Genomic DNA, 20651 nt, shown 5'->3' with positions numbered 1-20651 from the left:
GGTCCCCAAGGCTATGAAGAGCACACCCTGGCCCTTGCTCAGAGTCAGAGGCCTGAACAGCCCCACAAACCTCAGGCAAGTCACACCCCGCCTCTGATACTTCCTGACCATGCCATATAATGGGACTCAGCAGTTGACTTAGCATCTCAAATAACTCAAGGAGACAGGTGTTCTCACACCGAAGAATGGTTCCATTCTGCTTTGGAAGGTCTACAGAAGGAAATCCTTTGACTCATGTGTAATTCCACCTATGGTATCCTTTTCTATAAAGTACAAGTTCCAGTAATATTTATAAAGTGAGAAAAATGCTCCTGAAATCCTTCCATTTGTGATCTGCCCTTTTAGGTTAATCTCTTGCATACCAAATGCAGACCCTACTCTGAACGTCATGTCCCTAGCACTTCGGGCATCTGCAAAGTTATCGAGTGCTACCTAGAAGAGGAGATACCAAAGGAAGCACAGAAAAAGGAAGGAATCAGTTTAGACAGACGTTCTTTTTATCATCATCATAGGAAACATAAGCCCATTACAGGCTACATGCCAGATACTATACATTCATTACCATCTGATCCCCATGAAGTAGGGATCACAAGAGTCCATTTTATAGACATAAAAACTGAGGTTTGGAGAGGTCATTCAGCAACACTCCACGGGAGTAGGGGACTGAGGCAGGATCCCAACTCAACCCGAGTGGAGCACAGATCTTGCACTAGCTGATTCCACTTTGACAAAGTCTCTTGTAGGAAACTCAGAAAGAAACTCACCCAACCTCTCTGCTTTTTCAGGTAGGAAAAGAGAGGCCCAGGGAGGAAAAAGGACTTGCCCCAGCCTCGCTATGACTCAGTGTCAGAGTCCAGGCCAAGGCCCTTTTATGTTTGACCCATGTGGCCCCTGCCTCTGACGGCAAAGAAACGCAGAGAGATGGAGAAGCCTTGGGAGAAGGGATGGTTTTTGGGGAAGAGGCAGGGGAACAAATGATGGCCAAGGTGAGAGTGGCTGCTTTCTCATCACACCTCCCCTCCTCCAGGATCGCTTCCAGACCTGCACTGGGCCTGTCTTACCCATTCCTACCACAGCCTGGCTCCTTTGAAAAGGCCTAGTGCACAGCAGCCCCTAGGCTGCTGTGGAACTCTAAACAGGCCTGTCTTAGGGGTTGGTGAGGGAGAGAAAGAACTAATCAAGCAGCTCTAAGGTTCCTTTGCAGGTATAACTTAGAGGAGAGGAGCTTGGAGCTGAGAAGACAGCGTCTACCTGTCTGCTCTAATGCCTCTATGCTCCCCGCTATCAGGGACCAAACTCCTCATCACCAGAGCCTTCAGAGCTCTGCCAGCCTGGCCGCCGCCTCTCCTCGGCATTGTCCATGGAGCTCCCCATCCCGGCCTCAGGGAAGCGGGCCACGTTTGCACATCCTGCAGGTCTCTGCAGGAGCTAGGCCTTCGACCCGGAATGCTCTCAGGCTCCTGCTCTCCCCCAAATCCAGTCCTCCACTTTCACTTTAGGCACCCGACCCCCGAGAACTAATTCCAATGTCATTTCCCTAAAGAAGCCTTCCTTGATCCCACAAAGCCCTCGGTCACCTGACTTTAACCCAAAGGCCTGGACTTCTCTTGGTACTCAGCACAGTTTGTTCTCACTTTTTTGGTGGAAGTGTTTCAATAATATCTGTCTTCTCCACAAGTCTGTAAACTCCGTGAAGATAAAGACCATGCCCATTTGTGTCCGTTTGTCCCACTCTTCACTTCTTGGGGCGTGACACCATACATGGCAAATAGTAGGTGCTCAAAAACACTGAATTAACGAAGGAAGGACTCATGCTTCAAAAGCAGCAGATGCCACATAAGGAGAACAGTGACATCTAGTGACCGCTTTCACACTCGTGGGCTTCTCTGTCTGAGAGAACGTGAATCAGCCTCAGGAAGACCCATTTCCAGAACTGACGATGCTGAGGGAAGCTGGCGTAGCATCTGGACATGGGGAACCTGACTCCTAAGCAAAGAGGAAAGGAACCAGCGCTCGTCTTGCCACCACACGTGCCAAGAACACATCATAAAAGTCCTGTGACTTGGGGCTTCCCAGTGGTTAAGAATCCGCCTGCCAGTACAGGGAACGTGGGTTCGAGATCTGGTCCAGAAAGATCCCACATGCCACAGAGCAACTAAGCCCGTGCACCACAGCTACTGAGCCTGTGCTCTAGAGCCTGCAAGCCACAACTACTGAAGCCCATGTGCCTAGAGCCCGTGCTCCATAACAAGAGAAGCCACCAAAGTGAGAAGCCTGCACGGTGCAACAGAGAGTAGCCTCCACTGGCTACAACTAGAGAAAGCCCGCGCACAGCAACAAAAACTAAATGCAGCCAAAAATAAAAAATAAAAATAAATTACAAAAAAAAAAGTCATGTGACTTAGCTAGTATCAAACCACCTCAAAGATGAGGAAAGTGTGGCCCAGAAAGAGCCGTAAATAGGGGTATTCATAGCCTCTCTCACCAAACCCTGGAGAGCTACCGATGTGCTGCTTTTTTTGTCTGCACTGACACGGCACTGGTCAGACGACCCTTGGTATTTACTGGAAGCTTCAACAGCCTCCTCAGGGGTCTCCCTGCTGCCACTCTTACGTTTCCACAGTTGACTCTCACCCTGAAACCAGAGGTTTGGAGATGTATACACATTTGGCTCTCCTGGCTTTTCTGTTGTTGGTCTGGGGACCTCTGATGCACAGAGCTAGATGATTTGAGATGCACGGCTCGTGACTCAGGCTCATTGCTGCACCATGCATGGTTAGGCTTTATGTGTTCATCCAGTTAGTGTTAGCTGGTTAGCTACTTTTAGCACTTTCATAAAGCCCCACAAATCCAGCAGCCAAACATCAGCTAGAAACTTGACTACCATCGTGTAACTAATGCTCCTTCGTGCCATTACCCTGCCTCGCTTGACTCAAGATTACCATCATCCTAAATCCTACGTTCATCATTTCCTTGATTCCTTTATTAAACTATCTATTGCATCTGTATTTATTTTTAAAAGGCAGTGTATTTGATATGCGTGTATGTGTGTGTGTGTGTGTCTGTTTTTTTGTTTTTTGTTTTTGTTTTGCGGTACGTGGGCCTCTCACTTTTGTGGCCTCTTCCGTTGCGGAGCACAGGCTCCGGACACGCAGGCTCAGCGGCCATGGCTCATGGGCCCAGCCGCTCCGCGGCATGTGGGATCTTCCCGGACCGGGGCACGAACCCGTGTCCCCTGCATCGGCAGGCGGACTCTCTACCACTGCGCCACCAGGGAAGCCCTGTGTGTCTCTTTTAACTTAAAATAGAGGGAAGGGTATCATGCTATATAAACTATATCTTTGAGATTTCTTGTCTTCATTTAACATTATGTTCATCCATCTCATATTGTCACTATAGTTCATTCCTCTTGGCTGTAGTACAGTGTTCCTCTGATGCATATTCGACACCTTATTTAACTGCTCTCCCATCGATGGTCATTTGGGTTGTTTCCAGAGGGCTCTTTCTGCCACACAAATCTAATCCTATCAGCTTCCTGCTAACCATGTATCTTCAGCATGTCACTGCCCCCCAGATAGTGTCCAAACTCCAGGACCTAGCTTATAGTATCCTAAATAATCAGGTGCTTTCTGTCCCCTCTGGCCTCATATCTGCTCTCTCTCCATCTCTTGGTCTTAGTCATGGGAAATTTCTATAGGTCTTTGTAGAGACCATGCACTTTTCTGCCTCAGGTCTTCTACCTGATGACACTCTCCTCGCTTCCTTATTCTCATCCCTGACCTGTCCTCTATGAAACCCTACCTGACCACTCACCATGCACTGGCACTTACTCAGCCCAGGAGGATGGGGCACATAATCCATAGCATCCTATTGGACTTGGTCAGTGGTCTACCAGATTACCTTCTTTGGAGGCCCAGGGCTATCCAGAAGTTGTTGCAGAGGGAAGAGTGGGGACCAAGTAGAGATGCTTTATCTGCCTTCTTCCTTACAGAAGGAGTGGCATCACTATTCCTGGTTTTATGGATTGGGGGTCCTGAACACTACATTTAGAAAAAATGTTCCATGAACCCAAGTGTGCAAACCAGTGAACTAAATCATTCACACAGTCCTCTCAAGCCCTGACATGCTATAATTGAAAGTCAGAGAGAAAGAAAGAGGAAAAAAGAGGAGATATAATTTCATGATTAAGCATGTAGGCTCTGGAGCAGACCAACATGGAGCAAATCACTCAACATCTTACATTTCCTCACTTGTAAAGTGGGCATGAGAAAAGGATGAACCATATGGAATTGCCATTTTTATAAACAAAAAATGGTCAAATGTCAGAAATTCCATATGAATCAACTCAATATTTATAAGTAAATCACAGATCTGGAGGGTAAATTAAATGAGATAACCCAAGTATAGTACAGCGGCAGAGGCTGCTAGGTTTTCACCAAACCCATACCTTCTTCTCCTAGGCAAACAGATAGAATACATTTCCCTGTCTTCATTTGCAGACAGGTGTGCCCAGTGGTGGAATTCTAGCTTAGCAGAATAGGAGCTGAAATGATAATTTGCCATTTTCAGGCATGGCCCGTTTAAACTTCTCATGTGCAATCTTCCATGTTCTTTCTTCTTCCACAGCAGCCGTGGAAGCATCAGATTAATGGAGCACAAGAAGGAACAGGCTGGGGCCTCCCTGGTGGCGCAGTGGTTGAGAGTCCGCCTGCCGATGCAGGGGATACGGGTTCGTGTCCCGGTCTGGGAGGATCCCATATGCCGCGGAGCGGCTGGGCCCGTGAGCCATGGCCGCTGAGCCTGCGCATCCGGAGCCTGTGCTCCGCAACGGGAGAGGCCACAACAGTGAGAGGCCCGCGTACCGCAAAAAAAAAAAAAAAAAAAAAAAAAAAAAAAAAAAAGAAGGAACAGGCTGGGACCCTGAACTACTTCTCAGAGTAAAGCCACCCATCAATCAAAAACTTCTATTTAGGACTCTGCACAACAAGAAATAACCTCAGTTGTACTAAGCCATTGAGATTTGAGAATTTGTCAGTTACAGCAGCTAGTGTTACCAAGTTATATACGTGCCTACAACATGGTAAGGGATCAATAAATGCTAGCCCTCACCATGCTACTGATGACAATGATGACAATCCCGATGGACAAAGGGCCCACAAGGGCAGGAGGTAGGAGGGTTGGTTCTTAGATTTGACTCAGTGGCTGTGTCAGGGGACCTCACCTCTTTGGTGCCATTGTCCTGGATGAGAGTGTAAAGTGGTACCACACGGTTGATTTCCAGGAGCACTGGTGTGGGGCTCAGCTGCTCCTTGCCCGGTCGGCGGCAAAGGTGGCAGGTAGAGGGACAGCGGCCTTTCTCCTCACAGCGTATCTCCACACCTGAGATGAGCTGGTCATCAGACAGCATCTGGGCCGTCAGCAGGCCTGAGAGGTAGGTGATGAAGGGCATGGACTTGAGCTCCTTCTTGCTGCCCAACTCTGTGGTCTCTGGAGAAAGAGATATAAGTTCAGTATTGTTCAGTACTGTTCAAAAGGTCAGACCCTTGAACCCATTATGATGTGCTAAGGAGGTAGTCGTCCACTGGAAAGGGAAAAAAGATGATAGAGTGGTTCCTTCATGATGCTTTGGAAAGAGCACTGACCTGAGGGCTCAGAGACCAGAATGGTGTCTTGTTATATCATTTATATTAAATAACCCTTTGCTTTCTCTGGGCCTCACTTTCTTTATATTTAAAGTCAGTAGGTTGGACTAGAGGATTCTTCAAGGACCTTTGTAAGATGTAAATATTCAAGCATATTTTTCCCAATAAGAAATTCTTTTGTTTACTGTTAATTTGTATAAATTCTACCTTTTTTTTCAAAAACTTGTTCCAGTCCTGTATTTTTCATGCAGTTCCATGTAATGGGTGAGAGACAAGCTTTGGAGTCAAGTCAATTTCAGTTTAAATCTCATTTCTGCTGGATAATAGCTCTGCTGCCTTGGGAAAGTCTTTGAATGTCCAAGAGCCTATAGTGATTAATTCTATAATGTGTGGTAAACAATAACAACTGAAACAGTTACGACTGGTAAATGAGACAGAAGGAGATGGACCTGTCTGGAAAAGGCACTATTTCCCCTTCCTTTCCATGCTCATCTGTCCCCTTATTCTAATTTCTTTTCCTCAGTGTGCTGTCATGTGCATGAATGACGCATGCCCCATTCTGTGCTGTCCCTCTTTATCCCTAAGAGTGGCATTTCACACCTCCGTGCCTTTGCTCTCCCTGCCCTACGTTTCCCCTCTGCCTCTCCAAATCTTTACCACCCATCAGCGACTCCATGCCGCTGTGACCCTCTTCAGGAAGTCTTTCCTCCTTTCCCCAGCCCTTCTTCTCTGATAAGTATTTCTGCTTGTAAGACCCTATCTTTTTTTTTTTTTTGTGGTACGCGGGCCTCTCACTGTTGTGGCCTCTCCCGTTGCGGAGCACAGGCTCCGGACACGCAGGCTCAGCGGCCATGGCTCACAGGCCTAGCCGCTCCGCGGCATGTGGGATCTTCCCGGACCAGGGCACGAACCCGTGTCCCCTGCATTGGCAGGCAGTCTCTCAACCACTGAGCCACCAGGGAAGCCCAAGACCCTATCTTGTTAAGCTCATTTTCTCACCTCATTTTCTGTTGACCCCTCCAACCATAAAATCAGTTCAGGGAGACCAGGGGCCGTGTCTCCCACTCCTGTCCCCCCAATATTCAGTGCCTAGAATGGTGCTAGGGATATACTTGAGACTTCATCAAGAGAGAGATTATATAACTGTGAATGGTTAGAACAACGTTTATGATCTAGTCTAGAGGCTCCAAAATTCAGCTGAGGAATTCTAGGGATCTCAACAGCCATCTCAGCAGCTGCTTGGAGAAGACAAGAGGGAGACTGAGCAGGCAGGACTCTAAACCTGCATCTCAGCTTCAAATAGAGTTGTTCCACTTGTATGTCTTTTATAGACTGGCCTTCGATGTAAGATTTCCTAAGAAGAAAGGGCTCAAAGCTTGAAAAAGTGATTTGTACAACTCAGAGGGTTCCATTTACATCACGGATGATGTAAATGGTGTCCTCAAAGTTGTGCAATGTACAGGCTGAGTGGCAAAACAAGGTGGTCCTGTACTAAGGGACAAAACTTGGTCCAGATGGCAGTTTCTTCCAAGCCTGGTGAAATCAGGGCAAGCTCCTGCTTCAGTGGAAAACAGGGGCCCTGGGCACCGAGGCCTGGGAGAAAGAAGGTTGTCTCCTGCTTTTGCTCTGGGCGTGCAGTGACATGCAGCTGATCTGGAAATAGGCTTTTGCCAATTAGAAATACAAATAAACGCAGTCTTCATTCATTACTCTCTGGGCCCTCGGGCTTGGGATCTGGGCTCCACCTTTTCTGTCTGGCTGTCAGCAAATACTTATGAGCACAAGATCAAAGGCTCTGGGGGAAGAAGACAAGGCAAATTCCAGCTAACCAATCCTTCAGAGGGATTAAAGAAGGGTAGTTACTAAGATAAACAAAACAAAGCTGTGAAGAAGGCATCTCAGCAGCTGGGGAGACAGAGACAGTCTTATATACAGACATGTCCAAAGAAGATGATGATGATGAGGACTTTTGGAAGTGCAGGCCAGAGGGATACATCTTGGAGAAGGGGGGCTTCCAACTTGGGAGAGAATAACCCTTCAGGGGAGAAGGTCAGGGAAAGTCAGAGCTGCGAGGCCATTAGAGAGCAGTTAGCCCACACTGTGACCCAGAGTTCACTGAACTATGGTCTGCGGGTCAAATCCAGCCCTCTGCCTGTTTTTGTAAATAAAGTTTTATTGGAACACAGTCCCTCATTTGTTTATATATTGTGTATGGCTAAAATGCCAGAATTGAGTAGTTGCAACAAAGACTCTATGGCCCACAAAGCCTAAAATATTTACCATATGACCCTTTACAGAAAAGGTTTGGAAACCTCTGCTCTATAGCCCTTGCTATAGATGGGGAAACTGAGTTTCAGAGAGAGGTTACACAGGAATGTGGCAGTAGGATGGATTAGTTGAAGGAAAAACTTTGGAATCAATAGACCGTCAATACACTTGGATTATTAACCTCCAAGGAGAAAAAATAGAGTGGGGCACCTTTTCTCCATAAAATATCTTTTGAAAACTACTGAAAAAGCATACCTTTGAAGAGTCTAATCTGGTAAAACCCTCCCATTTAAAATGAGAGGAAACTGTGTCCCAAAGAAGGAAAATGACTTTCCAAGGTCACATGATGACTTAGGGATCCTTTCAGCACATGACCCCAGCCGTCTGTTAACCAATTCATCACTTAAACTAAACTACTCTTGTTATCTCATTTTTTAGAACACAGAGGCCCCATCCCTCATAGCACCTTGCCATAATTTAATCGGGAAAAATATGTAACATGGTGCTGGGAGTAAGAATTCCCTTGATCAAACAGACATTCATAGACATTGGGTTAAAGATCTATCTATTTAATGACAAAATGAACTATTGATCTTTGCTGGTCTGCTTTTGTCCAATAAATCCTTTTTTTTAAAAAAACAATCTATCAGTTCAAAAAATGGGGTTAAAAGCCCATAGTCCAGGCTGAAAACTGAATGCTATAGCAGTATAGAACTCAAGATGAATTTAAGGGCTTGTTTTGCAAAAGGAGGGCACTTGGGTATCATCTGGTCCAAACCCACGGTTTAACAAGTGAGGAACCTGAGACCTAAATGGAAAAAGGGATTTACCTCTAAGTCCCATGCATTCATTAACGACGATCCTTTTCATAAAGATTGTGTCATACCTAAGTTATGATCTGGAGGAGAGTTACAGCAGGGAAGACCATTAGCCATTCCATTAATTATTCCTCTGTAGATACTACAATTGCGAAAGCTAATTGCTTCTGTTCCAACTTCACTCTGTGGCTAAAGTCATCTTTTCAAAAGGCAAATTCTATATTCTCCTCCTGCTTAAAACTCTTCCATGGCACGTCACTGCTCTTAGGATGAAGACCAAAATCCTTACCATGGCACAATAGGTAATATGCGAACTAGACCACCTGTCTGCCTCTCCAGTCTGATCTGTCATCCTGTTCCTCCTGATTCTCCTACTTTCAGCTACACTGGCCTTTATGTTTCTTGGCTACACCCTGTCCTTTCTCTCTCAGTCTTGGCACGTGCTCTTCTCTCTGCAGAGAACGCTTTCCCCATCCCACCCTCTGGCCCTGCCTTCTCCTGGCCCTCACTCCCACGCACCTTTCAGATCTCAGTTCAGGGGCCAGGTCCTCAGAAATGCCTTCCCTGAACTCCATCCCCATGCCTCCAATCTCTATTAGGGTTTCATACTAAAGATCCTCGCAGCATCCTGTTCTATGCGTCACCTGTTAATGTCTCCAGACTATAAGATCCATGAGGGCAGAGACAGTGTTAGTTCTGCCGATTCCCATCCACTTTACGTATTACCTGGAACGCAGTAGGCTTTCAATACGATTTTCAATGATATATTTGAATACATGTGTATTTATATACCCTGATCACTGTGCCATCTCATCAAAGCATTGATGAGTCTAAGAGCGAAGATTTGTGAATTTCAGGATTGACAATTAATTGATGGCTTGTAATCAAGTGGTAAGCTCTTCTCAAAGTAAAATTAGCTCTCTCAGTTGAAAGGTTGACAGATGAATAGCTGATCAATTTGCCAGTTGTTCTGACCTCCTCTAGGTTCTCACATAGGCCCTTGCCATTGAGGGGATGGGAGAGTTTAGTTAAAACAGGCTGTCTTTAACAGGCCAAGGATAAAGAACATTTTTGAAGAGACTTATCCTCTGTTCACATTTCCCATCCCTCTGAACAATGCTTCCAAAATAGGATCATGTCTGGTTTCAAGCCCAATTCAGTTCCAATGACACTACAACCCATTCATTTGAGAACCTGCCAACTGAACTCTCTTTTTTCTCCTCCCAAATTCCTGCTGGGTATTATTTTGTTGCCACCAGAAAGAAAAAAAAAAAAAGCCTCAGTTGAAGTGACAACTCCTTGTTGGGAGGGCAGCCAGGGCTTTTCGGCAGGAGGTGATGGCACCGCTTGCCCTCATCCAGAAAACAAAACAAAGGCATCAGACTAAGGGCTTCTGGGAGAGCCAAAGCCGCGTGAATGTTTGTTCAATATTCGGCAACAGTGCAGGGCGCTGCGTCCCGAGTCAGACAGGCTTGCTTTGGCAATAGGCTTGCACTTGAAGCATTTAAAGACTCCACAGGGACCAGAGGGGCTCAAATTAGAAACGCTAAGGATGGGGGGCGGGGGGAAGAGGGTGAGACTTTTATATCATAAAGAATGGCCTTTATTACAGCAATGGCCTCCCAGGAATTGCCGAAATGGGATCATTTCTTAGGCGGAGTTACTGTCTCCTCTTGGAGGAAAGCAATTGCTCTCAAGCCTGACTCAAGGACCCACAGAAATATCCTTAACAAAGGGAAAGTAGCCAGCTGAAATGACATCGGCAAGGACTGGACTTCTGCGCTATGCAACCTGAACTTCTCAGCCTGAGAGTCAAACTCCAGCATCATCAGCATGCCCTTTATAGATAATAGTACCCTCCTGAAAGACTACTTGTAGGGATTAAATAAGGTGCCTAGCAAAGGTTTAGCACTCAATCCATACTAGTTGTTATCGGTGGTGTTGTTGTGCTTGTTTTAATTATTGCTGTGCTGTTGTTGTAACAAGATGTTAGAACTGAAATTTCTATTGAGACACCAAGACAGAATAGAATTGAAATTCCAGAGCCAGGCCCCTATACGCAGACTTTACAAAGGAGATGAATCCTGGCTAGTTTCATAACTCTAGAAACCTCAGCCAGAACAAGGAAATAAAATGAGGTCAGAGAGTAGACGGGAAGGATATAAGAGAGATTTGCTTTGGAGACAGCTATTACCTAATGTTTAGAGTCCCCAGCACCCCAGGTGGGTCATGTAGAGCACATTACCTTCTAATCCCAAGTTTTGTGATAAGGAGCTTCAAAAGAGTGCCTCTTGGAGAAACTGGTACGTTTTCTCGGCAATGGGGAAGATAGTGGACTAGGGTCATAGCCCACCTGCAGAAGTTCTAGTGGCCTATGGCAGCAGGGCGGAAGAGGCAGCATAGGGATTAGCCCCAAATCCCAGAGGTTGCCAGTGGGAAAAATGCTTGAGTATTTCCCCCGGAACAGATGTGGGTCACATAAGAGAAAGAGCCGGGCTGGATGTGTTTTGAGTCTTACCCAGGAGGAATTATAACAGAGGTTGAGGGGTCCCCACGGTGAGAGTCTCCACAGGTGAGCAGCCAGAGAAACAGAGGGTGGAGGGGGATCAGCAGTAGCCAGCCACAGAGATGCTACATCGTCTCAGGTCTTGGGAGAAGGCCCTGGCCACAACGACCACCGAAAAACCACAGAACGCCCCCCACCCCGCCAAGAGAGAGGGTCGGTTTTAAACACCTGCCAGGGCCCGAGAACACAGAGCCAGATACAAGGGTATCAAGTGTGACCTTCTGAATCCTTACCGTTCCTCTCTCCTGCTTTGACTGTAGAGGGAGAGGAAGAAGAAGAGCAAGGGAGAGAAACAGAACGGAGGCCAACCTGGCCCCACCTCCTAACATCCCCACTGGGGAGGGAGAGGAGATCTGACTTGTCAGATTTAGAGATTTGATTAAAATCTTGGACTAGACATCCTAATTCCTGATGTGAAACTGTGTTATCAACTTAAAATGTCTGTAGCACCGTCTGTTCCACAAAAGTTATAATAGATTAGATGTGGCTTAGCAGAGGAAGGTTATCCAGTGAATATGTTAAAAGGAGTGTGGGAACCAACTATGACATGTACTTTCGAACATGCATATATTCATACACTATATTTGGATCATTCTCAATTTGTACTATCGACTGAACCGTTTACATCATCATCATTTATAGTGCTTATCACATTTTAAATTTTAGTTAATGTTAAATTAATATCTGCCTCCCCAACTCAACTGTGAGCTCCATAAGAGCAAGAACTATGACCATTTTCAATGACCGCTTGCCTCCCCAGCAGAGTTCAATGTCGGATGTCATGCAGACAGTCTGCAGGTGACTATCTGAATAAATAAACAGATGAATGTGTACTCTGATTCTTTTTTTTTCCTTTAATCCCCTCTATTCCTGTAACCCTTATCAGACTTCAAATCCACTATCTGAATCTTATCACCATAGCCCCAAAGGCAGACAGTCTTAACCTTACTTTATTAATGTACAAATGACAACTCAGAGAGGTAAAGCAATTTGCCCAAGACCACAGAGCTTATAACTAGGCTAGCTTTTTGCACCTGGTCCTACTGCTCCTTTCATTGTCCATATTTCTCGCCGAAACATTTTCAGCACTAATTCTTACTCCTGCACAAGTCATCCCTGTTGTAAACACTTGGGCCTTCCCCGTTCCTGCCACCCCCCCCCCAGACAACAACCCTAGGCTTCCCCACCCCTTTCCATGGGCTAAGGGATCTCATGGGTAAAAGGCACTTTAAAGGTCAGCTGGTCAGAAATTCCATCTAATGTTTCACTTCCCACCAAATGATCCTCTGACTGCTTTTTGGATGCTTCTAAGGACACAGAACTCATTACCTTTTTAGGCCTCCAGTTCCATTATGGGACAGCTGTGTTGAACCTAGACTGGCTTGCCATCTAAAAACTGCAATCCTCATTCTCATCATAAGACCCAGACCCAGAGCTACGCACTTTGTGCTTCTTGGACACCCTATCTGCAGGACTCAAGCCTGCCCCTACCTGGGGTCATGCTAAGATTAACCAACGAACTACAGTTCAGGCAGGTGAACTCCCACCCTCAGGAACTGTGGGGCATTCCTGAGTGCTTTCTGATTAAGGTGTGTATGTCCGAGTGTGTGCGTGTGTGTGTTGTGTGCATGTTTGAGGAATGGAAGGGGAAGCAACAGTGCAGACTCTAAAAAGAGGACAGGTCTACAAAACTGCCAAATCCTAGGACAACTGATCTCCTGTTCTAACCTGATTTGCAGCTTCTTCCCTAAATACACAAGTAATATGCCAAACTGCAGAAGGGGAAGCTATAGGACAGTGACTTGCTTGGGTTTAAATCCCAGCTTTTCCATTTCCAGCTGGATGACCTTGGACAAGTCATTTAACCTCCCTGAGGCTCCATTTTCTCATCTGTAAAATGTCAACAATGCTAGTACCTAAATCTTGGATTATTTCGAGGATAAATGAGAAACAGAACTCAATGAAGAATTTATAAATTCTAAGGTATCAGAAGCATCATCAGAGGTCGTTTGTTCCAGTGCTTGGCCTTCAGCTCAGCATTATTCACTCTTGTGCATGTCTGAATCTGTAAAGCTTCCCTTGTAACCTGCTGATGCTTTAACCACACTGTCAGGAATCTCCTTAAACTATCCGCTTCCTACCTGGTGGAACACAGTAGACAAAGGTAGAATTGAAAGCTTAAGTCCAAAGCTATTTAGTCAGACTACCTGATTCTGAATTCTGGGTAAGTCACCTCACCTCTCTAATCTTAGCTTTCCCATTTGTAAAATGAGGACACTAATTCCCCATTGAACTGCTCTGAGCATCAAAGGAAAGATGCAGCATCTATCATCTCATATAGACCTTGCTATCACCCTACAGAGTAGAAACTGTTGTCTCCATTTACAGAGGAGGGAACTGAGGCTCAGAGTGACAGAGTATAACCTACGAGAGGATACTTGTTTCAAGGGACAGCAGGTCAGTCTCTGAGGAAGGTCATATTCTCTGTGGGGCAGGGAGAGGGACCCCTGGATAATGCCCAGCAGCCCAGTAGTGGCTGATGTCTTTTGTTTGCTAATTAGAATTATTTAAATATTTTTTAAAAGCACAAAAAGAGCCATGTGGTCCTGCTGTATTATTTGCCCTAAAGTAAGGGGCGGAGTGAAGAATCCCAGTGCAGCTCAGTGGGCCCAAAAGTGGTTCTTCCCACAGACTAAGGCATGCTCAGCCCCCGCCTCCCCCTGACTTACATCGCTCTTGCTGTTCAGAGAGCAGTCAGCATTGCAGTGTATCATTGACTCCTGCCTCTTGAGACAAGGTGGGCTGTGGCCAGTAACCGGAAGGTGAACGAAAGGCCATGTGTGATCTTCTGCTGCCCTCTAGTGTCTGCTTAAGACAATTGCTCTTGGGAAAAATCTTAGTTCTTTCATGCCAAAAGCATGATTACTGTGGGCAAAGCAACTTGCTAGGTACCGAGGGCAACAAGAAGGAGAGTAAAGGTTTAGCTATGATACAAGGAAGCCTAGCGTAATGACTGTAGGGGTTCTGAACAAGCATTACTTAGAAGGCCTACCAGTGCCAGGTTTGGAGCTAGGTATGGGGTGGGGGTGATATTATGAATAATGATTTGTTTCAATCCTACCGATACTTAAGTGCAGAGATTTGATGGAGTGTATCAGCTAGGAAGGAAAAGCCATAAGAGAAGGAAAGGGGAGAGACGGAGATAAGGCAGAGAGAAGAGATAAACAATGGAGCAGGACCTTAAAGGAAACAGGAAGAGATGAACTGCCAGGTAGTGTTGGAAAGGATGTGGTCTGAATGTCGGTCAGATCTGGGTTTGAATTTCAGTTTGATTAAAACTATGCATTTGACCAGAGCTTCTGTGTACAGTTATGCGAGCTGTGTACTGCACGACAGTGACAAGGCAAGGGGGTGAGTGAGGGGCTGAATCCTGTCTCAGCTCCACTGGCCATGTCTGTACCCACGGGGTTGAATCCAAGCAGAGGAGCACCATTTCCTGATTCATGCAAAATGTGACTTATGGGCTAGCTAAGGCCCTGGGTGTGACCATGGACAGGCTACTTCCTCTCTTGGAACCTCTGCTTGTTTATGCATAAAATAAGGCTATTATCACCAATAATAAAAGTTACTGTAAGAATTTAGATAATGTACGCCTGTGCCTCTCCAGAGATTTCCGTTCTTACTATTACTAGTATTATTATAACAACCTCGTTTATTTTTAAGAGGTGGTGGGACAAGTGCTTGACAAGGGGAGAGGGTAGAAAGGAAATTCACATTTCCTGAGCTTCTATTCTTTGCCAAACACAAGACACTGTAAATCTCACTGAATCCTCACAACAGTGCTTTGGACTAGGAATATTACAATTTTTATAACCATATTTTACAACCAAGGAAACAGAGGTTCTGAGAGGTGACACACTGCAGCCAAATGCCATTAGGCATTCAGGCTTTGACTTCAAAGCCTCTTTTCTGTCTGATGAAGCACAGAAGCATCATTAAAAAGAAGCCTGCTTTCTCTTCCCTGGGATCCCATTCCTCCTCTTTCTTAAAAACTCTACTCAAAACTTATCCCCTTGAGGAAGGATTCCAAAATGAGTTCCTCCTCAGTTCCTTCCCCCTCCTTCCAGTAGTTTCTTAGACTAGGGATCAAGGAAGAAATGCCCAGAGGGAATCATTCCTAGACAGGATTTAGGGAGTGAGAGGCCTCTGAGATGCTAATGGCCTGCTTGAGATGAAGACTCCCAGATCCTGCTTAGACGGGACCTTGAGGCAGCAAAGCAGGCCAACAAGACAAATCAGGCCACCTGGGGCTGGTGAGAGGTTGCCAGGTTCAAACGTCAGGGAGGGTATGAACTTGGGATGGCTCAGTTGGAGGCTTTGGTGCCATCAGAAAAGAAACTGCCGCCCTCTGACCACTTTCTTAGGGGTTTTGCTGTCACACTTCTAAGTCTTCATATTCACTGAAATCTTAACAATACTCAGGTTAAAAGGTCACCTTTAAACACGCTGATAGGCAATGCTTTTGGAGAACATGTCCAGGGTGAGTTACTTCTCCCATTAGCTTCCCTCTTCCCCGTAGCTGTGCTTCCAGGGACAGGAAAAGGGACTAATGAGCCTACCCATCAAAAGATCAAATTAAATGAAAATAGAAATAAAATAAAAATAATGACTGAGGGACTTCCTTGGTGGCGGAGTGGTTAGGAATCCACTTGCCAATGCAGGGGACACGGGTTCGATCCCTGGTCCGGGAAGATTCCACATGCCGTATAGCAACTAAGCCCGTGCACCACAACTACTGAGCATGCACTCTAGAGTCCACGAGCCACAGCTACTGAAGCCCAAACGCCTAGAGCCCGTGCTCCGCAACAAGAGAAGCCACCGCAGTGAGAAGCCCACACACCATGACGAAGAGTAGCCCCTGCTCGCCACAACTAGAGAAAGCCTGTGCCCAGCAATGCAGACCCAACACAGCCAAAAATAAAAAAAAATTAAAAAAATTAAAAAATTAAATGTAAAGCAATTATACTCTAATAAAGATTTTAAAAAAATTAAAGGATTGAGACCCATATGGGATTCTGTCTTATCGCTGAGAAAATCAGTAAAATTAATATTAATAATAGCTATGATTTTACATGCACATATTCCAGGCCAGAGGTACTGTTATTTGTCTTGCATACATTGTCTCATTTGTTCTATATAAATCATAACAATGAGAGTTTGGTTGCATTATCGTATTTTAAAGTTGAGGAAATGGAAGCTCAGAGAGGTGAAATCAGGGAGAATTAGACTTCTAATTTGACTTATCCTACTTCTAAACACATTCCCGCTATCTTAAACTGCCTCCACTATGTTATGTTGCTGGAGATTCAGGTTATAAATTCTGAAAATCAAATGGACAATTTCTGTTGCTTTTGCCCATTACATCATAGTGATAAACAGCATGACCCCTAAATAATAATTTATGGGCAATGAATAGAGAATTAGTTAAAAGACTAAGGTTCATCCACACAGTGGAGTCTATATTCTTAACAGGAATTGGGGCAATCTTTATATGTGATATGGAGTAATCAGAATACGTTTTATTAAATGGAAAATGCAGAACAGTATTTATAGTGCTTTCTTTTGTATAAGAAAGAGGGAGTATAGACACATACATACAAAAAATATGTAATCATATTATATCTATCTATATCATATCTACCTATATGTAAAGAGTTAGATATAATATGTATAATACCTATTAAGAAACACTGAAACAATTAACCAAAACTAATAAAAATTGTTACCTACTAGGGGATTGAGCAGATAGGGTCAAGAGAACAAAAACTGAAGTCAGAATTTTTTTTAGTGAATCTTGCTTTATAAGTTTTAGCTTTGGAACCACATCAAATTTTTACAGGATATTTTTTAATCAAAAAAGAAAGACAGGGAATCCTCTGGTGGCACACTGGTTAAGAATCCACCTGCCAATGCAGGGGACACGGGTTCGATCCCTGGTCCGGGAAGATCCCACATGCCGCGGACGGAGCAGCTAAGCCCGTGCGCCATGACTACTGAGCCTGTGCTCTAGAGCCCGCATGACACAACTACTGAGCCCACGAGACACAACTACTGAAGCCTGCGTGCCTAGAGCCAGTGCTCCGCAACTAGAAGCCACCGCAATGAGAAGCCCATGCACCGCAACGAAGAGTAGCCCCCGCTCGCCACAACTAGAGAAAGCCCACGCACAGCAACGAAGACCCAACGCAGCCAAAAAATTAATTATTTTTTAAAAAAAAGAAAGACAATACAATCTCTGCAAATTTTAAATGTATATATCCAGCTATATATCAAAGTGTTGGCATAACTACACAGAGAAAATAATTATGTTGAAAGGCTTTAAAATGCAGTATTTTGATTTTACATGCTTAGGGAGAAACAGTCCAAAGAAAAAAAAATGTTCTGCAAATAAATCTTAAACTAGATTTAATGGACTCACTGCTAGTTGTAATACTGGTATTGCTATTTTGAAACTATTGTATGTATACTGTGGGCTATAGCAGACAAGCCAACATGTTACCATCATTAGGAACTAAGATTATTCCTGAATTGTTTGTCTCTCATGTTTATAAGGTCAAAGAAGTTGAGAAAAATTCTGAAATTTCTATTGGAAATCATATACACTAATGATTTGCTTTTCTCTTTTAAAAAAAATAAACATTTCATAGCTCTGTCCACTGAAAAAGCCTAGAAGTAATGGTAACCTAACAGCAATAAATACCCTTAATACCCAGACTCTTGTTTTTAAATATCATTTTCCCCTAAAAGGAACAAAAGATTCTTGGAAAAATTCCTTATTCCAAGTCTGGGATAGGTATGGTACAAACTGAGCCTGGGAAGTCTTGCTGTGCCCAAAAGCGAGATAGCTGCCAAAGACCAATGTGGTCATTTCAAAAGGACAGGGAGACCAGTTTAGAGGGGCTCACACTGGCCTAACATTGAACAAAGTGAACAATGACTGTGATTGATTAAAATAGATCAGATAAACAAATTTCCTATAATTCACAACATTCCTCAAATCAAACCCAAAACCAAAGCCAAAACTCAAACTGGAAAAAACAAACAAACAAAAGCTCATTGCTCATCATTGGGGATGGCTAAGAGACCAGCTCATTATTCTGAAAACTGGTAAAAGAATCAAGTAGTAGTCAAGATTTTATCATGAACTGGATTTCAGGGTAACGACAATTTACTTTATGGAAGTACTGCATTTAATACAGGCAGGAAGAATGACAGAATTAGAAAATTACCATTTTGTAATCCCTAATAAGATAATAGATATAGACAGCTATCATCGATGAATGCTAAAACCATTAGTAGAAAGGCTGATGGGAGATATTCTAATGAATGGATCAGACTCGCTGCACCTGAACCTGCTGATCAACTTGAACTTCACTAAAAGTAAAAATCAGACATTAAGTGCCTTTGATATATGCCATAGGAAGTACATGGGACAGCCTGTATACTTCAGCCAGTGCTTCTTAAGCCCATGGATAGAATTCAATGGTCTATAAATTTGTATATGGGGAAAAAATACATCTTTATTTTCAGTATCCTCTAAATGCAATTTAGAACATATAATGAAATTTTATGCATTATAAATAACTATATATCAATTTTTTTAAAAAGCAATAATATCTTCCTACCTTTGGAAAACTAAATTAGAATAATGGATAGCAGTGACATGAAAAGAATATGTGGGTAAAGGTGGTGAGGCCTGTTGGGGAAAGGAGACTGTCTTCTAGTCTGCTGCCACCCAGTCCTAAAAGATATCAACTGGGAATTCCCTGGCAGTCCAGCGGTTAGGACTCCGTGCTTTCACTGTCGAGGGCCTGGGTTCAATCCCTGGTCCAGGAACTAAGATCCTGCAAGGTGCGTGGTGCGGGCAAAACAACAACAACAACAAAACACCGATGGATGGACAGGGTAATGGTAGCCACGATAAAGAGAAAGCTGCTGAAATCCTGGAGCCAAGAGGGCAGGAGATCTGGACTGGGGTTGATATGTGGGGCTTAGGAGAAATGAAGCACATGGCAAAGCTTCCAGTAGCCCTCACTTCGCATTGAGTCGAGCTGAGGTTGGTGACACTGCACAGGGAATGTTCTCTGAGCAAGCCTTCAATGCCACTAACATTTACCAAGTCTCTACTCAGTCAGTGTTTGATTACCGCTGACCTTTTGTAACCAGGCAGGATCCTATGGGGCCTTCCCAGAACAGACACCACTCCATCCCCACCCCGCCATGTCCTCCACCTGCCTCTTATGTGTATAAAAATTTTAGCCTCCTAAGGCCTTCTCCGAGTTCCAAAGAGTAAATTTAATCAGAGAAGTGAGAAAATGCAGAAAGAAAGGAAAACAGCAAGCAAGACAAAATAATAATAATTTAGCCATTAAACAAAGTCCAGTACTTTTAGTTCCTCCTCAAGGTCTACAGATAATATTCTGAGCTGTATCCTTTGAGCTGTTCTGCAGATACTGAAACCCCCACCAGGTGGAACAAGTTAACGATATGCTGCCCAGAAGCACAGAGACCCCAGGTGGGTTGGAACCAGAAGGCTGATGATGTTGACTCCGGATTACCTCACCACCAACCAATTAGAAAACTGTCCACAAGCTGATCACACACCCCATAGCCCCCTCCTTCACTCTTTCTTTAAAAATCTTTCCCTGAAACCCACTGGGGAGTTTGGGCCTTCTGAGCACTAACTACCTGGACCCTTTGCTTGGTGCCCTGAAATAAACGCTCCACTTTGCTTCACCACAACCCAGCGTCAGTAGATTGGCTTTACTGCCTGTGGTCAAGTGGACCCAAGTTTGGTTCGGTAACACTTTGACTATCCACACTAGTTCAAACCACTACAAACTGGATCTGGCCAATGCACGTAAATGTGATGATACTGAAATAAAAATTCAAAATCCTAAACCAGGGCTTCCCTGGTGGCGCAGTGGTTGAGAGTCCACCTGCCGATGCAGGGGACACAGGTTCGTGCCCCGGTCTGGGAAGATCCCACATGCCGCGGAGCGGCTGGGACCGTGAGCCATGGTCGCTGAGCCTGCGCATCCGGAGCCTGTGCTCCGCAACGGGAGAGGCCACAACAGTGAGAGGCCCGCGTACCGCAAAAAAAAAAAAAAAAAATCCTAAACCAGCTGTTTCCATATCAGCACAAGGAAATAAATCAAACAAACAAAAGAAAGCACAAAGGACATTTATGCAGTTTTACTTGTGATGGTTAAATGTTTAAAGATGAGCTTGTCAACTTGACAAATGCTTATATAGCCAATTTGACGGGCTTCCCTGGTGGCACAGTGGTTGAGAGTC

The 20651-nt window shown here is 44.6% G+C and overlaps 1 protein-coding gene across 3 annotated transcripts in view; it reads right to left on the bottom strand.

Annotated features, from left to right (window-relative positions):
- ASTN2 (astrotactin 2) overlaps nt 1-20651 on the bottom strand; it is a gene marked incomplete at both ends in the record, with an annotated part of 919723 nt that overhangs the window by 189465 nt on the left and 709607 nt on the right. For all 3 annotated transcript variants that reach the window (XM_079706619.1, XM_079706617.1, XM_079706618.1), the window contains one exon: nt 5222-5487. In XM_079706619.1, the coding sequence (XP_079562745.1) occupies nt 5222-5487 (266 nt within the window). The remainder of the gene's footprint in view (nt 1-5221; nt 5488-20651) is intronic.

The sequence above is a fragment of the Hyperoodon ampullatus genome (genome assembly GCF_949752795.1).
Source record: "Hyperoodon ampullatus genome assembly, chromosome: 6".
Classification (NCBI taxonomy): Eukaryota; Metazoa; Chordata; class Mammalia; order Artiodactyla; family Ziphiidae; genus Hyperoodon; species Hyperoodon ampullatus.
The sequence above is the reverse complement of the archived record's forward strand: the minus strand, read 5'-3'. Positions and strand labels throughout refer to the sequence as shown.